The sequence below is a fragment of the Numenius arquata genome, chromosome 1 (genome assembly GCF_964106895.1).
Source record: "Numenius arquata chromosome 1, bNumArq3.hap1.1, whole genome shotgun sequence".
NCBI classification, from domain to species: domain Eukaryota; kingdom Metazoa; phylum Chordata; class Aves; order Charadriiformes; family Scolopacidae; genus Numenius; species Numenius arquata.
This window is the reverse complement of record NC_133576.1, coordinates 65,372,228-65,391,899: the sequence shown is the minus strand read 5'-3', so window position 1 is coordinate 65,391,899 and position 19,672 is coordinate 65,372,228. Positions and strand designations below refer to the sequence as shown.

Sequence of the window (19,672 nt, the reverse complement as noted above, 5' to 3'; positions counted from 1 at the left end):
GGACTTCAGAAAGTAGGAACGAACACAGGATTTTTAACATCCGTCTTCCCACATCAGCAAAATTAGTTAAAAAAACTCAGTGCCCTACTGAGTTAACATTTGTACCTGTCGGCCGTGGGCCCGGCGTGGGCACTGCTCACGAATACAAAACTCAAAAGCCTTTTCACTGGTTTTCGGTCCGACCAGAGAAAAAGCAAGCTTGTTACGGGATGTCCTGGCACATTTCTCGTTGGGGAACCTTACCCGAGGAAAAGCAGGAAAAGAGAGTGCCTCGGTGATGAGAGGACAGCAGTGCAAGAGCCCGCGTTTCTGCTATTAACACCCGCGGCCGGTGATTAAGCCCTGGAACTCATTTCGCCCAGAAAATGGAGGCTCCTTTCGGGGTTCTTTGGTCCGCGGCCACCACCCCGCACGCCCCGTTCCTCCCCCAGCCCGCCGGAGCCAGGAGGGCTCGGCCCCCCTCGGCCCACAGGCCAAACCCCGGCTCCCCGCCCTCAGCCCGTCGCCTCCGGCCCGCCGGGGAATGGGGGCTCCGCCACCGCCCGTCCCCCGAGGGCGCGGCAACGGCGGGATCGGCCGCCACCCAACCGCCGCGCCCTGAGGAGAGCCGCGGCGGCCTCCCCGCCCCGCCAGCCCCTCCACGCTGCCGGGCGGCCTCCGTGTCCTCCCCTCCTTCCCTTCCGCGCCACCGCCCTGTCAGGCCGGGGGCCGTCCCGCAGCGGAGCGCCCCGGGGCGGGGCGGCCTGACAGCGCGGCGGCCCGGGCGTGTTGCGGACGGTGCCGTTACTGGAGATCGGCTGTCAGCGGGCGAGCGAGCGAGCGGGCGGGCAGCCATGCGGCGCTGGAGGCTCCTTCCCTCGGTGGTGCTACTCGCCGTCCTGGTCCCTGTCAGAGGTGAGGAGGGGCGGGCGGCGGGGAGAGGTCATGCCGCTGTCCCCCGCTACCCCCCGCTGCCCTGCCGGGCTTGGGGAGGAACGGCTCCCCCTGCTCTCCGTCCCCGGGGAGGGGGACCGAGGGCTGCGGAGCTGCCCCGGGAGCATGAGGAGCCCGGGAGGGAGCCGGGCGGGTCGTGGTGCCGGCTGTCCCGGGCAGAGAATGGCGCTCTCTCCCCTCCAGCGCTTTTTTGTTTTGTTTTTTTGTTTTTTTGTTTTTTTTTTTTTGTTTTTGGGTTTTTTTTTCGTGGTGTTTAGTTGTCGGGGCTTTTTTTTTGCCTTTTGACTAACTGGAAAAGTATTCCTGAGTTTTCCGCCCACGAAACCCTGTCTTGTTTTCAGTGGCCCCGGTGGATCCGTGGCACTGGCCCCGGTAGGGCCCGGGAGTGCAGGGGGGTCCCTGAGGGAGGCCGGGAGGGGGTTCGGGACGGCGGGGAGCTCTGCCGCAGCTCGGCTTCCATTTTAGGAAAGAAAGCGGAGTTACGGCAATTCCAGGGCAACAGATGGTTACTCACCAGAAAGTCTGCTGTCGCACGATAGCCTTTTTTTTTTTTTTTTTTTTTAATTATTATTGTGGCAAAACTGCAGTGTAAAACAGACTAGTGCATTTTCTCATGGCTTCAGTGTGTCGGGTATGATTTTCTTGAACCTTGATCAAAACGGTGTGTATGTAACAGCGCGTTGGTATTTGGGATCGGGAGACAAGTTTGGGTGGGGTAGAAAAGTAACCAAGTTCCCAATACCGAGGTGGTTTTCTTTTTTCCAGGAGGAAGAATCCTAAACTGGAATACGCAGTGCAAACTGTTATTTGTCCATTTGAATGACTTAGTTCTAAGAAGTTGGTTTTTTGTTTGTTTGGGGTTTTTTGGCGGGTTTTTTTGGTTTTTTTTCCATGTTAAGAAGCACACTTGGTGCTATGTCTAGGTATTTTCTTTCAGGTACTTTGTAAAAGTTACACTTCAGCACTTAAATATCTGTCTCTTCACTGTCAGAGAGAAGGAAAAAAACCTGTTCCTAGCTTTGGCTGGAAGCTGTAGATGCTGGCTGTAGGATAAGCAGTTTGGCTTCAAGCTGGTTTGAATTCAGTTCTGCTGTGGGCTTATTGTGGTCTTAACTGCAAAGTTAGCAAAACTGAGCTGAGCTCTTGGAAAAAATAGCACGATTTTACAGTAACTGCCTTTAAAACTGATAGATGATTCAGGCTGCTAATACTGAGATATCATTTTACTACTTATGTGGAAAACTTGCCCCTCTACCTTTGCAAACAGTCCTCATGGTCATGGACAGTAAGATCTTTGGTGTGATGCTCTTAAGTTAGTTTGGAGTGATGTTTGGAGTTACTCAGAAATATGTTTTTCTAAACTGGCTGCCAAGAAGTCTGGAGGTGAAGAGAGTCTGTCTGGTTTATGCTTTACTGTAGGGAAGGCCCGCAAAAACTGCCTTCAGGGGTTTTGTTTCACATTCAAAGGAAAATGATGATACATTTTTAACAGATTGGTCTTAAAAAGCTGGTTAATTTATCTGAGTACTGGTTGATACCGATAATATGAACCAAGTATATAGGTTATAATTAGTTTGGACACTTTTTCCTTACACAAAATGTGTAAGAATTCGAGAACTGTTGAGAATGTCAGCCTGGGGAGGGTGGGGCCGTCCAGGGGAATTTCAGATTTGTGGTGGTGCAATCTTAAATTAAAATATAGCCAAAACCTGAATTCCATACTTCTGAAATTTTGATTTTACTGTTGGTGAGGTATCTGTAGTCTGCATTTGTAGAACTGCTGTAGAAAGTTAAGGATCTTACCTTATAAACAATTCACCTGTTGTGTGATGGTTTGGAGGTAACTGGTTTCACTGGGACTGCTGCTCTCATGATACAAGCAGACATGTCTATGCCTCGGGACTGAGAACTTCTTATGGAATCATCCATTTTAGGCATGTGAAAGCTGTTAGTGTTAAAACAATATTCAGTGTAGCACAAGGCTTTGAATGTATTATTAAGCAAGGGTGAACTTTGTTATTTGAGCTTGCTTAGAAAAAGAGCTTGCAGTTTTAACCTCAAAACTGGTGTTTGAATGTTGTCTCATTCGCCAAGTATGAGCTCTGCAAGTAGGCAAAGCTGGAATTTAGATATCATTGGGGCTGGATCCAGACCAAGGGCAAATGTGAGTTTTTATATCATTGGTTTCTATAGGCAGTCTGTCAGCGTGCCCCTGCTGAAGAGTGGGATCTTTCCATTTCTCTCCTCCCGTGTTTGGTCCGGTGCCCATTGTGGCCTGTACTGCGATGATTCAGCTTGATAAGTCAGCAAGTGACTAATCTGCTGCAGTGAGTTTGCTCTGCGGAGTGTTTGATGGGTGTCGGAGCCAGTGCGAGGGAGTGGCAGTGCCGAGCATCCGAGAGTGGAACTGGGGCGGGTGCAGGGAGGAGAGAGGAGGAGGCTTCCTGCTTCGGCTGGCTACAAGGTGCGAGACTGGCTCAGCCATCTTACAGCTGCAAAGCCACCAGGTTAGCCCAGCGTCTAATTGCAGGCATCTGGTTTTCAAAATACAAAAAAAGTATTAAGCAGCAGATCTTCTGTATAATTTCTGTGAAGAACACAGCAGAAGGAGAATTAAAAAAAAAAAACAAACAAAACATATATACATGGTCACAGAATCACAGAATATTTTTGGTTGGATGGGACCTTTGAGATCATATGATGAATGGCAGAAAACTGCTGCATGCAGACAAAAGGCTCAAAAGTTTCCCTTACCTGTTGTAGAAAGATCAAGGCGTATAAAGCTGTCTTCTTACTAATGATCTTGAGTATGGACTCAGAAATAAGTGCTTTAGTCTCCTTTGCAAGAATTGAGTAGAGCTTGTTGATTGAAACACAATTGTGGTAGTGAACACCGGGAGGTGAGCAAAACACACACCGGAAGCTGAGGTATCTATGCTGTGAGATCAGTAGCCTAAGGTGAATTACAAGTGGAGATCCCTTATTTGTAAGACCGCTGTAATTACAGGGCTATGAGCAAAGGGAAGGAAACACTTGTGCCTCTGACTTCTTGTTGAGGCAAGTCAGCGTTGAGAAGAAAGACTAGTTGGATGAAAGACAGTGAAATGAGCCTGTCTGTACTGCAGTAGGTGGAGCTTTCAGCTGGGGCAAGGAGGTGGCACAGGGACTCCTGGAGGCTTATCTCTGCTTTGTGGGCTCTGGAGTTGTTTGCCTTTTAAATCTGATTTTAAAAAAAAGAACAAACAAACCAACAAAACAAAACAACAACACAACTTTCTTCCAGTTGAACAATTTCAGTAGCAGTGCCAGTGTGCATACAACAGCGTGAACTTGAGAAGTGCAGCACATGTTTCTCCATCTTTCTGTTTCCTCTAATTTGAAATGGGTAAGAGAGTTTTTTTATGTGTTGTTTTTTATATAAAATGGCCACCGCACTGCTACATCAAAATGACATCACTGCAACAATCCTTAAGCTTTCTGCAGTTACAGTGATTTAACTTGGCAAGAGTTAAGTGTGACTCAGCCTACTGCCATCCAGCCAAAACCAATTTCAATATTTTCCTGATGTTACTCTGGTGCTGGGGTCGCCTGCACTTGAGAAAGGATTCTGCTTTAACTCTTGCTGTCTTGAACCTCTCACTGCAATCAACTTGTTTCTCCTCAGGTGACAGCTGTGTTAGTGAAATGCAGTAGTAATAGTAATCTTCATCAGTTAAGATCATCTTGCCAGGGGCGAGCTTTTTTCTTTTAGCCAAACTGCTTTTCCATGCTCTGGGATGGGAACCTACTCTTTGGAGTCTACTAAGTGTGTTTTGAGAGAATGTTATGAGCAAAACAGTCTCTTGGAGAACTTAAATTAGCTTACTGTCAGTTAACACTTACTTCTAATCATTGTCTTGGGAATTGAGAGAAAGAAAATCAAACCTCTAAGATCCTCCCCTTTCCCTACTTTCAACTTAAGCCAAACCCCCCTAGCCACCCCACCACAACTTCCCTGGTTTTCTCTGCAGGTTGTGCTTAGCCCATCCCCTGCTCCTTTGGCGAGATGATGGGCAGAGCAGGAAGGTCATATGCCTAGTGGTTTCTTTCTGCTGTTTCTCCTTGCTTCCTGCTCATTTTCCTCTCCTCTCCTTTGCTTCTCACTGTGCCTGTGCCAGTGAGGGTCACTGTGTGAGTGGCCCACAGCTGCAGTCCCCAGGGGTGACCTTGCCCTGATGTGGGTGGGTCATAGCTGCAACCTCTCAGGGATGTACCCTCTAGGCGTGGAACCTCTCCTGCCCGGAGCCACATCTTTAGCCACATGTCCCCTCTGCAGTCTCTCCCTCTGTGAGTTTCTTGGACTGTCTCATCATGTGTCTCCTGTCCCTGCTGGCTGATGCTTTTTCTTACGTGTGTTAAAGCAGGAATACTCTGTGCTCCTTTGACTATTTGAAGGTTTGGTGCACACCATTGGTGTCAGTGCCAACGTGACATGACTGTAAGAGGCAAGGGGCAGTTCGTGGCCTCTTCCCCAGACAGGCCACCCTGCAACCCCCTGCTGCTGAAATCCCGCCCAGTTCATGTCCCGTACATTCTTGAGCAATGTGTACCTAGGAACTGTTTGGACATACATCTTATCTGCAAAGACATATGTCTTGTGTCTCCAAAACACATGGCATAAATTATGAAGTAAAATTAGATTACTTGTCATATGTAACAGCACATATTTAATTTCATTATCACTTTTCCAGTGGCCACCTAGTAGGTAATTCCTGGTCCTCAAGTGATAAGGACTCCTTCCTTAGGGATTTCAATTGCTGCAGGAGGATAGACACAAACTTGGGTCTTAATTCTGGTGTCCCCAGGGCTGCCTGGTACTTTGTCACCCGGCTGAACTTGGGGGTATATAGTTTTCTGCAGGGCTGCTATGACAAGTTCTTACTTTTAGGTTAACTAGCTCCCTCCCCCCCATCTCCTTCACAGAGGTGAGATTCCCCTTCCCTGGAGTGCAGTTTCAAGTAAGCCATTGTACCATTCTACCTTTCCAGATGCCTGAGGATTAGAGGGAATATGATACACCCGCTCTGCTCCACAATGTTCCCCTCATTCTTGGACAGTTGTGGTTTTGAAATGACTACTGCTATCTGAGTCTAGCCAAGGCTGCATTCCGTAATGCCAACAAATACGCTTGTTTGTTCCATCTAGGGTGCTGCCTACATTTTCTTTCCAAGTAGAAAAGCTTCTAGCAACCTATTTCTAGCTTTGCCACTGTGAGAACACAGAACCTGCTGGTGTTGCTGAAAAGAAAGGGGCCGATCTACTTACCAGGCTTCTTCAAACTTCCCTTTCCCCCATCACACGTACTGGTTCATCTTTCATACTTTCCATGTGTGTTGTATTATTCCACAGATCTCATGATGCTTAGTTGCCTGCACTATGGCTTTCTGAGACAAGTCTAAGCTGCATTCTCTGCCCCGGTGCATGAGCTGCAGTCTCATGGACCTACCTGGCTTAAAAATAGCTTTCCTTTGTGCTCACACCCTAAACCTGTTCTGGCAAGTTGAGTTAACTGATCAGCTTCGTTATTATGTTTCTCAAATTGCCTTTGAATTTCAGATATGCTTATTAACACCATGTGTTCAAGTAGATGTTTCTCCGAGTGGCTGTTGTGTTACTTTCCATTCTTCTGCTGCTGAAAGTGGTTTTCCTCATTGCTGCTGGTTATCACAGTTCCTATCTTTGAGCCTTTTCTGGGCTGCATTAGCAATCACTCAGGAGGAGTGTGTGAATATGTATACTCAGGGCCACTCATGCTCTGGAGCATGTTCCAAGGCGACTCCAAAGGCCATTAATTCTGCAAACTGATGGCAGCCTCTTGTCCCTTTGCAGGTGGCAGCTGCTTGGAGCCCTGTTTCCTGCTGTGATTTTACAGGATACATCAGTAAACATATAACTTATCGTATCACCATATCAACTTACCACATATAATTTATCATATGCTGGGGCATTTTATAGCCAGAGGAGCTCAGTCTTCCTCTTTTTGTTGATTTTCTGGCCATGGACTAACCTGTTCAAGTTGGGAAAAGTAAAGGTTACCTGTTGCCCATTAATTATTACTGTTCTGAGAGTTTTTTCTCTAATTAATATATCATCAATGCAGTGGAAAAATCTCTAGAGATGTATTGCTTTAAAGTTTTGTGGATGATGCCATGGCAGAGGGTAGGGCTGTGTTTCCACCCCTTGCAACAGCCAGTTCCAGACATATTGCACTCCATTCCAGGTGAAGGCAATTGGTGTCCTGCTTCTTCTGCCAGAGGGATTGAAAAGAAAGTGTTTGCAACATCCATTGTAACATACTGGGTATAATTTTTGGCTCATGCAACAGCTGTAGCACGCCTGGAACTCCAGCAGCTAATGCAGCAGCTGTGTCATTCAAAGCTCTGACGTCTGTTGTTAACTGCCGTTCTCCAGTATGCTTCTGGACAGGCCTAACAGGACTGTTGTAAGGCTAATGTGTTTGGGATCCCCTCTCCCCTTGTTTTTCCAGGGATCAGTTACTAATTACTTTTTAAGTAGTGGTCCCACCATGTTATCAGACCCTTCTTCCTAGACCCTGCAAGTTATTCCCAGTACAGAGAAACAAGTGTTCCAGCTTGTGTGTCTTGCCCTTTGCCTGTCTGTAGCTTATCAGCTGCCTCAGGAGGTCTTTGTGCCATCTTGCAAAAACACATCGTGGCAGCAAAAGCACAGTCAGCTTTTCTACAGACTTCAGACCAATACTGCAAAAGATAGTGTTTGGAAGGTTGTTTGGTATCATAAAAACTAGTTTTAGTTTACTTTTTCATTTAAAAAACCCATAAATCTTGCTTTCTCTCTATGCTTGCAAATAGTCTGGGAAGGATTTCCCTGCTTGCTGCAGGCAAACACATTTTTCACCTGTTGACAATAAAAATTACTGCAGTGATACTCATCACAAACTCCTTTTAAACTGTTTTAGTCTCTGTGTTTGATGTGACTGGGGAGCCCAGAAGGGTAAGATCCAGAATATTTTCTACAGAGAATTCCAAAAAGTCATAAGGCAAATTCCTGTGACAGTCCAAGAACGTAGTTCTTTGTGGTGTAAGGCCTGTTTACAACAGTTTTTCCAAATATAGAACAGTTCATTTAAACTACATAATTAACATGTCAAATGTGGGAATCATTTTAACAAGTTTTGGAAAATAATTTTGAAAGAAAACATTTACGTTTTAAGTCAGGTCTCATCACACAACAACAATGATGATTGTCTGTATAACGAATGGAATTGGTTTCCTTTAAACAGATTTTAGTCACCTGTGAAGAGTCCACATACTGTAAACATCTAAGAAATGGCATCTTTAACTGTACTTGTAAGAGGAGAACCTCTTGACTGAGGCAAGTGTTAATTAACTGCAGATGTTAATGCTACTCTACTTTCCCCATAGCTTGAGTCCTGTAAAACTCCCATTGGATCTCTTGTTTCTTCAAAATCTTTCACAAGAAATGACATTAATTTCTTCATGTGTGTAAAGTATCCACAAAGCTCATTTCACTTGGAGCCAAAGAGTTTTGATCTAGCTAAAATCAAACTTTGTTTTTAGAATAGAAGTTGCTCTTTCATCAGGTACATGTTATGACTCAGTACAAAAGTTCATCTTTTAATGAAATAGAAGTTATTTTTGATTAAACACCCATTGAATGAATTGGTAAAAAATCAGACTTTAATTATAAAACTGCCTCTGTATCCCTTTTTGCTTAGCCACAGAAAATGTTGCTTGCACCTTTTCTGTTTGTGAAAAAGTCCAATATTCTGGAGTTAAAGTAAAGTAAAAAATTTGTTAAATTCTGATATTTCCAGGATGGCCGATTCTTCAAGTCTGGTTATGCTTTGCAATATTGGTAGTATTACTGCTTTTATTACTGCCACAAAAATACTACACTCGAAACCTTTTCTGTCTGGAGATAATGGAGATACAGTGTTTAGACTTATGTTATACCACCACTCGTTTGCTTCCTGTGATTTGAAGGAAAATACTGAACCTGTGTGAAGAGGGAAGGAGCTAGTGATGATAGTAGTAGTAGCGTGATGTGATGAATTAAAAATAAGTGAGGCAAATGCTTCGGGTAGGGTACAGTTTTTATTAGAGCTGATGCTACAAAACAGACAGCTCTGGAGTCACACAAGTCCTTGTTAAATTTAGAAACAAGAAGTTTCGAGGAAGGGTTTGGGGAAGCCTATGTGGAAAGCTTTTGGATAAGGCTATCTTTTTCTATCTTTATCTTTCAATCTGCTGTTTCTTCACTCACCTCCAGCTGTCCATGCCTGTCTGTATTCTCCCTCTGACAGCAGATACCTCTGCCTGCTTAGGTGTTTCTCAGTACATTCTGGATGCCAGGCATTTTGTGATTGAATCCCAAATTCAGTAGTTAATTCAACTATTCCCTGCTCTCTCCCTCCCCAAATGTTGCAAATGGATATACAGACATCACTTCTTCCTATCAGAGCTTTCCCTCCTTGTCTTAGCCAGCAAGTTTGTAATCTGATTTATGACATCCCTCCCCTTCTCACAAAAACTTCCAGCTCTTCTTTTTGCTATTTTGGCCTTCTGTAAAGGCCAGCTCTTTACTGTGCCAACCAAGCAGAGATGTGGACCTTTTTTCCCCAAAACTTCAGGCAAGAGCTGCGATTCTGAAGCTTGTGCCTCTAGCGAGGTGGTAACTTCTCTGCATCCAGACCTCTCTGACCCTGTCTCCTTCTTCCTGCCCACTGCTTCTTGTATTCCTTTCCTTTGGGTGTTGCCATTGCATCTTTGTCACTGTCTTCACTGCCACTCCTATAGCCAGGCACAGCTCCCTTCAGCTTGCAGTTCTTACTCAAGGACAATTTTTCCATCCACACTCCTATTGCTTTCCTGTGATGTTCTACAAAATGAGTAAATTTATAGTGCAGACTAAAGGCTGGCATGTGTAATGGCTGCCTGCATGTGATAACACTGGAATATAAAATCCAATTTGTGTTAGAAGGTGATATAGGACCAGAGTGGAGATGGTGAAACTATTTCTTAGGGTGGACATGGAGAATTCTCGATAACAAGTTTTTGTCTAAATATAGCAGAATAGAAATACTTTCACAAGATGCACTTGAACTAGAAATACTTACAGTTTTACTGTGAACATGTTCCAAATGTTGTGCTGAGTACATGAACATATTGGAACTACTAAGAACATAGCCTTGGTATAAAAGAGATTTATCATATTTCTCAAATGTCGATAGTGAGGGATGGGAAATAAAAAGAAAACAACAACAAAAGAAACCCCATCATTTTTTACATGAGAGATGAAAAATAAACCCTCATCTGACAAAACCTGTGCCAAGTTTCTGACTTGCCATATACCTGTGGCCGCCACTTAGTTGGATTCTAATTTATCTGTTTAATTTTTTATATCTCTGGTTTGGGCAGCTAACACTAGTCACATTGACCTGGGTGCATGCAGTATCTCTGTGTACATGGCTGTCTTTCAGAAATATTTTTTGTAGGTAGTAGTTTTGCGTACATGATACAAAGTTAGTTGAAGTACAAAAAATGAGCCTTCTCCTGTAGTGTTTGCTCCCCGTCGCCCAGAGAAGCAGGCTGCTGTCACATCACACGTCCTGTGGCTGAACATTTCCAAATGGCTGCACATCTGCACGTTTCCAAACCAATGCTGGTGTGGTGCAGCGGAGCACAAGCTAGGAAATCCTGGCTTGCTGAATTGTCACTTAATGCAACTGTGTCTCAACTGATCCCTTAACAGTAAATACTTGCAGGAATAAAAGTGTCATTGGTGCTACTTAAACATGCCAACATTTGAAGTTTGAGCAGAACAATAGGTTTGGTTATAAAATGAGTTGACTACTGCCAGAACTGATTCAGTCTCAGAGCAATGGATTAAAATATGAGTTGAATCATTGCAAACCACTGTACTGGGTCTGGTTTCCTCTACCCCCACCTTCCTCACAGGAAAACCTCATTGTAAACCCCAAAGTCTTCCTCTTCTTCCTTTTAGCAAAAGCTGCAGTAGCTATTTTTAAGTATGCAGATAGAGAAGACTGAAAAGTCTCTTTAGTCATACCTGAACAAGCCACAATGAAAAAGAGTCTAGAAAAGCAAAGTCAATTTTTCTGTTCAGTTAATGTTTCTGACTAGACTACAAATTTTGTTTGAATTTCACTATTAGTATACAAATTGTTTTGAACTGGTAGGGCTTCTGGTGAGGAAGTGAAAAGAGGCAGGCTGTGAAATGAAATTCTCAGCTTACAAGTACCAGCAGACATAAAACAGTCCTGCTTACCGCAAGCCACCATTTCGGTGTACTGCTGTAAAAATAAGAGTATTCTTGACTTAGCTCTGTGCACACTGCAAGTCTGTATTTCAGCTAGATTTTATTTTAAAGAAGGAATTTCTAAAAGGAAATTTACTTGTTCATCATAACTTATAACTTAAATTCTTTTTCCTTGATCAGAGTGAGGATTGTTTAACACACTAACTGTTGAATTCTTGGAGCTTTTACTTCACTGGCCCAGATCACAAATCTTGGTTTCTTAATACTTCCTTCTTCCTTGTGCTAAAATTTTACCATCTTTCATCTAGTGCAGACCTCCCTAACCTTCCTGCAGCTGAGCCTTGCTGTTGCTCTTCCCTTTTCCTCTCTGGGACCACTCTTGCTTCCGTCCCTCCCTGCTCCAATCCAAGAGGCTACCAGAGGTGCAGAGTGTAAGCAAATAAGATGCAGACAAAAAAAAATGCTGGTGTTCCCTGACCCTTTGGTGGGGAGGGAAGGCTCCGATCTATCATAGAATGGTTTGGGTTGGAAGGGACCTTAAAAATCATCTAGTTCCAACCCCCCTGCCGTGGGCAGGGACACCTCCCACTAGACATCATCTTACACACTTTATGACTGTGTAAAGTGTTTTACTGAATTGGGATGAGCGAAAAAAAAAGCACACTGTTCTTGAAGTTGTGGCTCAAGAGATCACACAATTGCCATGAAAACATCTCCCTTTCTCTGCACAAGGCAAGGCAGGGTACTGAACTGTACAGATGCATATAGAGGTTTTCAGTGCAAAGAGAGGAGAATATTACTATCTGAATAGAGAATAGATAAACTTCTGGTGATAAAACAGCATTAGATCACACTATGTCAGTTGTGGTTACTTTCAGGAGAACCAATGATTTTATTCAATTATTCAGTACTGAAGAGTTTGGAACCTTCTTGGATAAAATGTGTTTCTTAGATTTGAGACTAATCTTTTGACTAAACACCATTGTAGTCTTTCCAGTGCATCTAACAGTTAGTTTTTGGTGCTGGCTGTGATTTGGGTGGTTATACCAGTGTGGCTTAACACTTGTGAATCTGTTCATGAATGTGAGAAGACCTGAGTGTTCAAGGGGCCTTGAATGTGTGCCCCTTCCCAGCCCCACCATCTCCTCTGGTGTCCATCTTAGTGCCATCAGTGTGTACATTGCTCCACAGCTTTCAAAGTATAGTTTTGACTGTTTGTGATATGCCCACTGTTTTGAAGTACACACTACAGAGCAAGAGGTTTTACAGATGTCGGTCAACTGTGGAAAGGTTCTTGCCAAGATCTGTTGAAACTATTGCTGTTGATAGATGTCTGCTAGCAAAAGGCTAGAACCAAAATACAGAATTACAAGGGTAAATACTCATACACATGAGGTATCCCAGCCAAATTGGGGCACCCTAAATGTGGTTTTACACAGAGTTCTTATACCTTATACTCTTTTACGCAGAGTTGTACCCTTCAAATGTTCAGGTACAATGTGATTTGACTAATCACTAACACCCACACTACTGTAAAACTTTCCAAAGCAACTATCTTTCTGCAACATTCTTGCTGCTTGTCTGTTAATCCAGACATCCCAGGGGTCAGTCTTGCTATAGTTACCTATCTATGATGCCACCTAACACTGGGAGGGTTTCAAAGAGGTGTTCATGGATTTAGCATGCTGGCACTGTCTTGGCTGTCCAGAAGTATCTTTTATGCTTCGTGGACAGCTCTAAGCTTCCAAGAAATAAGTCCCTATTTACAGAGCTGAGCTGTCCTTTGGTTTCTTTAACATAAGCATGAACAATACCAAAGCCTCCAGTAAAATTCCACTACCTGACTACATGCAATCTATAATGTGAACTAATATATATACACAAAGTTAATACACTTTCATACTGTAAAGACTGATTGATATAATAGTTACGGACGGGAACTTTCATAACAAGAGTAAATGTGAGCCTTGTGGTAAGAAGGCACCTGGTTATGGAAATTTAGGCTATTTGAGTAGTAGCTGCAAGGCTTGTCAGCTTTGTGAAAGCTTAAAGTCCTGTCTGTCAAGCAGCTTAAACTTTGAATCTGTAGACTGTGAGCAACAAGTACTTAAAGGATTTTGGTTTCTTAGGCTTATAAAAAATTAACTACTGACATTTTTTATGCCAAGACAGAATTTCAAAAGTGTCTGAATGCAAAGTAGGTGCATACTGCCTGCTTGATCTTGGTGAGATTTGAAAACAGGGTTTCCTAAGACTGCTTCAGAGCTTCTGTCCAGCCCTGGCACAGGGTTCTGAAGAGGCAATGACAGAGAGCAGAGGTGTCTCAGCCCGTTGTGCCTGTTCCACGAGCCTCCCTGGGGGAGCGGTGATTGTGCAGGCACATGAGACTTGGGAAGAGAGGCAGGGGGTGCTCCTTACCTGCCCCAGGAGCAGAAGGACAGGGCTGGCTTCTATAGGTGCTGTGTTGAAGCAAAAGAAGGCAGTGGCAGCGGTGGCCCCATCTGTGGGGTGACACTGCGCAGCTGGGGACTGGTGTTGCTGACATCACTCCATGCTTAATGCACACAGAGACACCTCTGTGGTTTAGGGTTACTCTGAGGAAGAGTACCAAGAACTCAAGAGCAGTTACCTAGAAAGTTAAAAATTTCAGTGTGCCCAGCACTTGCAAGTACAAGTGCAAACGTGCAGGCTTTAAATAATGTAAGGCTGGGCGATATTTAATCAAACACCTGCAGCCTTCGTCAAGGGTACCCTGCACTTGAATGCAGATGAGACTATGCTTTTGACTGCCAGTCGTATTTTACCTTAGTCCCTGAATTTACATAAGAGGAAGCTTAGCATTTGCTTTTTAGAAAATACTTTATTAAAACACTAATTTTAGTAATACGTTTATGCTTGGTAAGGTCAAGTACATAGGTAAAATAGCAATAAGCATAGTATATGGCATTTGCAGTCTTGAAGCATGGTCAGGCCTTCCCGAAGTTACAGGTAAGCAGAAATGAGCAAAAACCAAATAAATATCTCCAATATCTTTTTATTTGTTGCCATCTGGATTCAGCACCTTTAATAAAGCGCCCCATTCTTCAAAATTTTCCCATCCTTTTTGATTCAGGAAAATAACCTAGCCTTTTTGCAAAACCCTTCTCCTCTCTTCACACTTCCTATCCATGTGACCTACACTTGTTGTTTCTTGATGCAAGTGCCATGCTTCTGTCACTCAAATGTTCTTCTAATAGCCTTTGTTAATGTAGCTTAAGTTTCTGCATACAGACTTCATGAGACAGAGCAAAGTGTTTCAGTCCACATCTGTAAAAAGAATTGCAGAGCGACAGAGTGATTGATTTTATCTGCAGTTATGAGTTCTGTAGCACAAGGATTTTAGTCCAAGGACTAGAACTGGCCCAAGTCACAGAAGCACAGGGTGCTGAGGCTGAAGAACACCTCTGGAGACCTTCCCGTCCCACCCCCTGCTCCAGCAGGGTCAGCCACTGCAAGCTGGCCAGCACCATGGTTAACCAGGTTTGGAATATTTTGAATATGTGGGGGAGGTTCTCTCTGCAAGAAACAACTTTCCTCAAAGCATGGAGAATATTTTACCTCTTTCCAAGCTGCTATTAGTGACAGTGCTTTGGAATCTCATTTAAGCTTAAGGAGGAGATCTGGGGCCTGTGGCTCTGCCATGTGATATTGGTTTGCCAGTGAGGGTTGTAACCAGAAGAGAATCGCCAAGCATCCAAACCGTTACTTGGAGGGAAAGTAGTCACATTAGTTATGGACATGCAGAATTAAAAACTGTAAGAAGACAACCAGACTGTGGTATTCAACTCGTCACTGGACAGGTTGTGATTAAGGTGCCAAATATTTGCTTTTATCTTCACTACTTGATTGAAGGGACTCACAGGCGTTCTTAGACCTTTTGTAACAATTGCATAGTTCTCTTTTACCCTTTCTTGTTTCTGGATAAGCAGCTCAGCATTTCACAGGACTGTTGCCATCATGTTAATCCTCTGTCTTCATAGTTGACTTGGTTCTCCTGTATGCTTTTTACTGATTGAGAGCTATTTATTCTCTCCTACATCAAATCCTGCTGATAGCTAACGTTAAGATCCCCATTTTCTACTTTCAACTGCTCAGAAGGGCAACAAAAGTTGCCCACTGCATGGGAAAACTCAGACAAGCAGAATTCCCCAAACTATGCTTCAAAATATCTTTTTTTCTTCTCCAATGAATGGCTTGTTTTACCATGTTCTTTTAAAAAAACCCTTCAGATGACTACAGTCATTTAAGTAAATAGTTTTGAGTCAAAATGTGACCTTGTAGGCTTTTTCCCTTGTTTATTTAAAATATCAAATTGCCATTTTTGGGTGGAAGGAATACTTAGTAATTCAAATATTAAAATAAAACACATATTGGTCTAAAAAATTTTCTAGCAATCAGATCAGAAAAAGATTACGGCACATAATTACCTATCTTTTTCTGGATCACTGTAAACAAGTAAATATGATAGTTATTAGGATGGTCTTATGCATCTTTCTGAAGAGGAAATAAATCTTTTTGTCGGTTGCAGCAGAGGCTTCGCTGACTTTATTCCCATCAGATACATTAGTGAATGCTCCAGATGTGCGGAAAGCAGACACTCCACAGATGTAAAAAAATATCTTTGGTTTTTTGGCTGATTTACAGTTGTTATTTGTGTTTGGGCCATATTTATTTTAGGTGGGAAGAGGTTTAATTCTTCTGAACAGAACGTAATGAAAAAGTTTTTGTTTTCTCTTGCTCTGCAGAGAAATTAATCTTGAAGTGTGGCATTGATAGGTGAGTGCTTATAGGAGGAACAGGGTTTGAAACCAACTGTGTGGGATTTAATTTCATGAGACTCCAGGCAGGGCTAATTATAAACTGCTGCTTGGCAGTGGGAGTAAACATCCCATCTATGTTGCCTGATGCAGAGAGATCTTGCGTGCAAACCTCTGCCCTGGCTCGGAGGAGATGTACAGTTTTAAGTACGTTCTTCAAGTGTTTTTCATGTTGCACGTTCTCCATTTAAAACTTCAGAAAGGCAGTTCTTACAGCAAGGTACGGAGAACTAAGTCACCTTTCTCCCACGCTTTTTGTGATTAAATTGCTTCTCTTGGACATGTTGGAAAATAGCTGTCGGAATGTGAACTGAGCAGAAGAAGCTTTTATTATAGGTAACTAATGCTGGTGGGGCAAAACCTGCATTGGAATCAAGTGCTGGTAAGATTGAAAAGCAATTGTAAGGAATGCGATGGCTTTGCTCTGTTATTTAAAGTGTTTCATGAACAAGTTTCAATGTGTTGGCCTTCCTGTATTTTCTGCAGCTTCTGTTATGGTTAAGTGTTGAATATTTCTGCTCCTCCTATTTTCAGTCCCCCAAGGGAAAGGAGTACAAGACATGGGAGTATAAAATCCAGGTTTCCCTATGGGAAGTTAAAGAAGCTGCTTTTTGCATGGTTGCCCGAGAGTTTATGCCCTTGTGGCTACCAGTATCGTCAACCCCCGATGAGGCTGCCAAACTTCCTGTAAACTCTACAGAGATGAGAGGCCTCCTTGAACTCGAGATTTTTCCAGATTTCTTGAAAACGAGCAGCTAAGTAGGACAGACCCAACTTGGGCAGTCACCAACCGTATGAAATTTAACAAAACCAAGTGCAGGATTCTGCACCTGGGATGAGACAATCATGGTTATATATACAAACTGGGGAACGAGGGTCTGGAGAGCAGCCCCATGGAAAGAGACCTGAGATTTGGGTTGATGGCAAGTTGAACACAAGCCAACAGTGTGCCCTGGCAGCCAAAAGGGCCAGCTGTGTCCTAGGGTTCATCAAGAACCACATAACTAGCCAGTTGAGAGAGGTGATTGTCCCACCCTATACTGCACTGGTGCAGCCCCACGTCAAGTACTGCATGCAGTTTTGGACACCTCAATATAAGAAGGACGTCAAATGGTTGGACTTAATGATCTAAAGGGTCTTTTCTAGCCTGAATGATTCTAAGAAACTGTCAGTGTTCAGAGGAGGACAAGACTTATGAGGAGCAGCTGAAGTCACGTGGTTTGTTCAGCTTGGAGAAGAGAAAGCTGAGGGATGACTTCATTGTGGTTTACAACTTCCTCAAAGTGGGTAGTAGAGGAGGAGGAGCTGGTCTCCTCTCTCTGGCGACCAGTGATAGGACACAAGGAAATGAAATGAAGCTGCGTCAGGGAAATTCAGATTAGACATTAGGAAAAGGTTCTTCGCTAAGAGGGTGGTTGGCCACTGGAACAGGCTCCCCAGGGAAATGGTCACAGCACCAAGCCTGTCAGAGTTCAAGGAGCATCTAGGCAATGCTCTTAGTCATATGGTTTAGTTTTAGGCAGTCCTGTGAGGAGCAGGGAGTTGGATTTGATGATCCTTATGGGTCCCTTCAAACTCAAGATATTCTATTATTCTATGATTGTAAGTTAGTCAGCCACTGATGGAGTGGCAAGTAATGTCCAGTGATGGGATAGAGACAAGCTGACCACTGTCATCTGGTCTGTAGGCCTACAACTGGAGGACCAGCTGCAGCGTGCAGGTTCTGTGGCACCCTGGGAAGGGAAGGAGGAGAGCACCGGCATTTTTAGAAAAACAGAATTCAAGCAGTCTGTTGCTCAAGTCAGAAAATTATGCTTGTGATTCATCACAAGTCTCCTTTCTTGGTGTGTCAACAGACACGTGACTAATGGAGGAACTTTCCAAAGCTCGTGTTGGCTTCTGCAGTGGAATGTAAATATGACTAATCTAATACCGTAGCAGTAAGTGTCTGAGAGCAGTGATGGGTCTTTGCAAAGAGCTCTTATTTGCGTAGTTACTTGGCTCGCTTGAATACCCTCTAGCTCATCACCTTTTCTAAAGCTTATGTTTGCTCTTTTGTTTTACCTGCTGTCTTTCCCCCATCTGACATAAACTCTGCAGGTTACTGGGGACAGCCTGCTGAGGATTTGTCTTGAGATCCTGGTATTTGAGCTACGGACGTGGAAGGAAAATAGTGTAGACACTTCTGAAATGTTCTTGAACTTGCTCATGCCCCTAGGAACTAGTAATACCTGCTGTATGATGCTTTATATGTAATAGTATCTGCTTTATTTGCAATTATCTTTGCTTAGACTAAGAAAATGCTCATAAGTTTGGTTACTCTGGGTGCTCCTTAGACCTGTAGGGAGTGCAACATATTCTTGCTGACTCTTTCTTCTTGGATGCTGATACTACCTTTATTCTGGTTCTGTAGCTTTGTCTCTGTTGTCTGATTGTTTCTTCCCTGGAATTAGCAGAATCCCTGGTACTGAGTCTCTCTCATTTCAGGCTAAGCAATTGAATTTCTAGTTTTAGCATGGACCCAGCCATGCTAAAAGCTAAGCAAGTACAATTGTAAAAGCAAGTTCTTTAAAGATGTATGAAGGTTTGTCGTGAACAGTGGAGAAATGCCCAGTTTTTACTGAGAAAGCAGACTGCCAGCACTTCAGAGTACGGATTATTGTAGTGAGTTTCATAAGCTAGGTTCCAACATTTCTGCTACCATTATTGAGATAAAGTAATGTGTTTGAAGAGCCTGACATCTTGCTGCATGCTTGGGAAACAGAGTTGTGGTTGCAGAATATTGAATCATTCCAGTCAGCATAGAAGGACTTTTTTCTTTTATTAACTCTCAAATTTGTTTATTGCTCTCTCAAAGCATGTTTTATGTGAGATTGGTAGTCAGCAGTATCATCCTAAATTATTTCTCCATGAAGATCACATGTGAAAGCAATCCCTTAAAACTCTCTTACACTGGTCTCCTCCTCTTGAGGGAAACCACTGCAGCTGGAACTGTTCAGAGCTCTTGGAGTAAGTTTCATGGTGGCAGTGGGAGACTCTTCATTTTCTGCTCCAGGTAAAACTTGCACCAGCATAATGTTGAGTATATGTGCTTGTTTTTCCCTATGTCACTTCTTGTAAAAAGAGATAGTGCTCTTGAAATACACCCACCAATGTAATGTTCATTGACTTAGTGATATATCTTTAACCTTGAGATAGATGGTGTTAACAGACGGTAGTGGTCCGTCCTCTGGTTGCTACTCTGGTAGGGTGTTTTGAAGAGCATGCATCTTCAACAGATCCTTCTGCCTGCCTTCTTAGAGTTAGACTAGCAAATATCTGTTTGGGTTCCGTCTTAGGCATTCCTCCCTGGAGGACTGTAGCCTGAGAGATGTAGGTATTTGAGAAAACAAACAAACCAGAATTCAAGTTTGAGGATCAACTATGCAAACACCTGCTTGAGTGTTTTTACTTTTTTCGCCTGTTAATATGGGGGTTTCTTGGTGTAGTCTGAACAAAGGGGTAACTTCAGAGATAACTGAGATTTGGGTCTTAGCAACTGCGCAGTTTACCAAGGTTTTTAA

The 19,672-nt window shown here is 43.4% G+C and overlaps 1 protein-coding gene across 1 annotated transcript in view; it reads left to right on the top strand.

The window, feature by feature from the left end:
• The first annotated feature begins 365 nt into the window (after nt 1-365).
• Nucleotides 366-19,672, top strand: part of CD99 (CD99 molecule (Xg blood group)) — a 31,830-nt gene continuing 12,523 nt past the window's right edge. The window contains exon 1 of the mRNA XM_074149457.1: nt 366-894. Coding sequence (XP_074005558.1) covers nt 366-894 — 529 coding nt within the window. The remainder of the gene's footprint in view (nt 895-19,672) is intronic.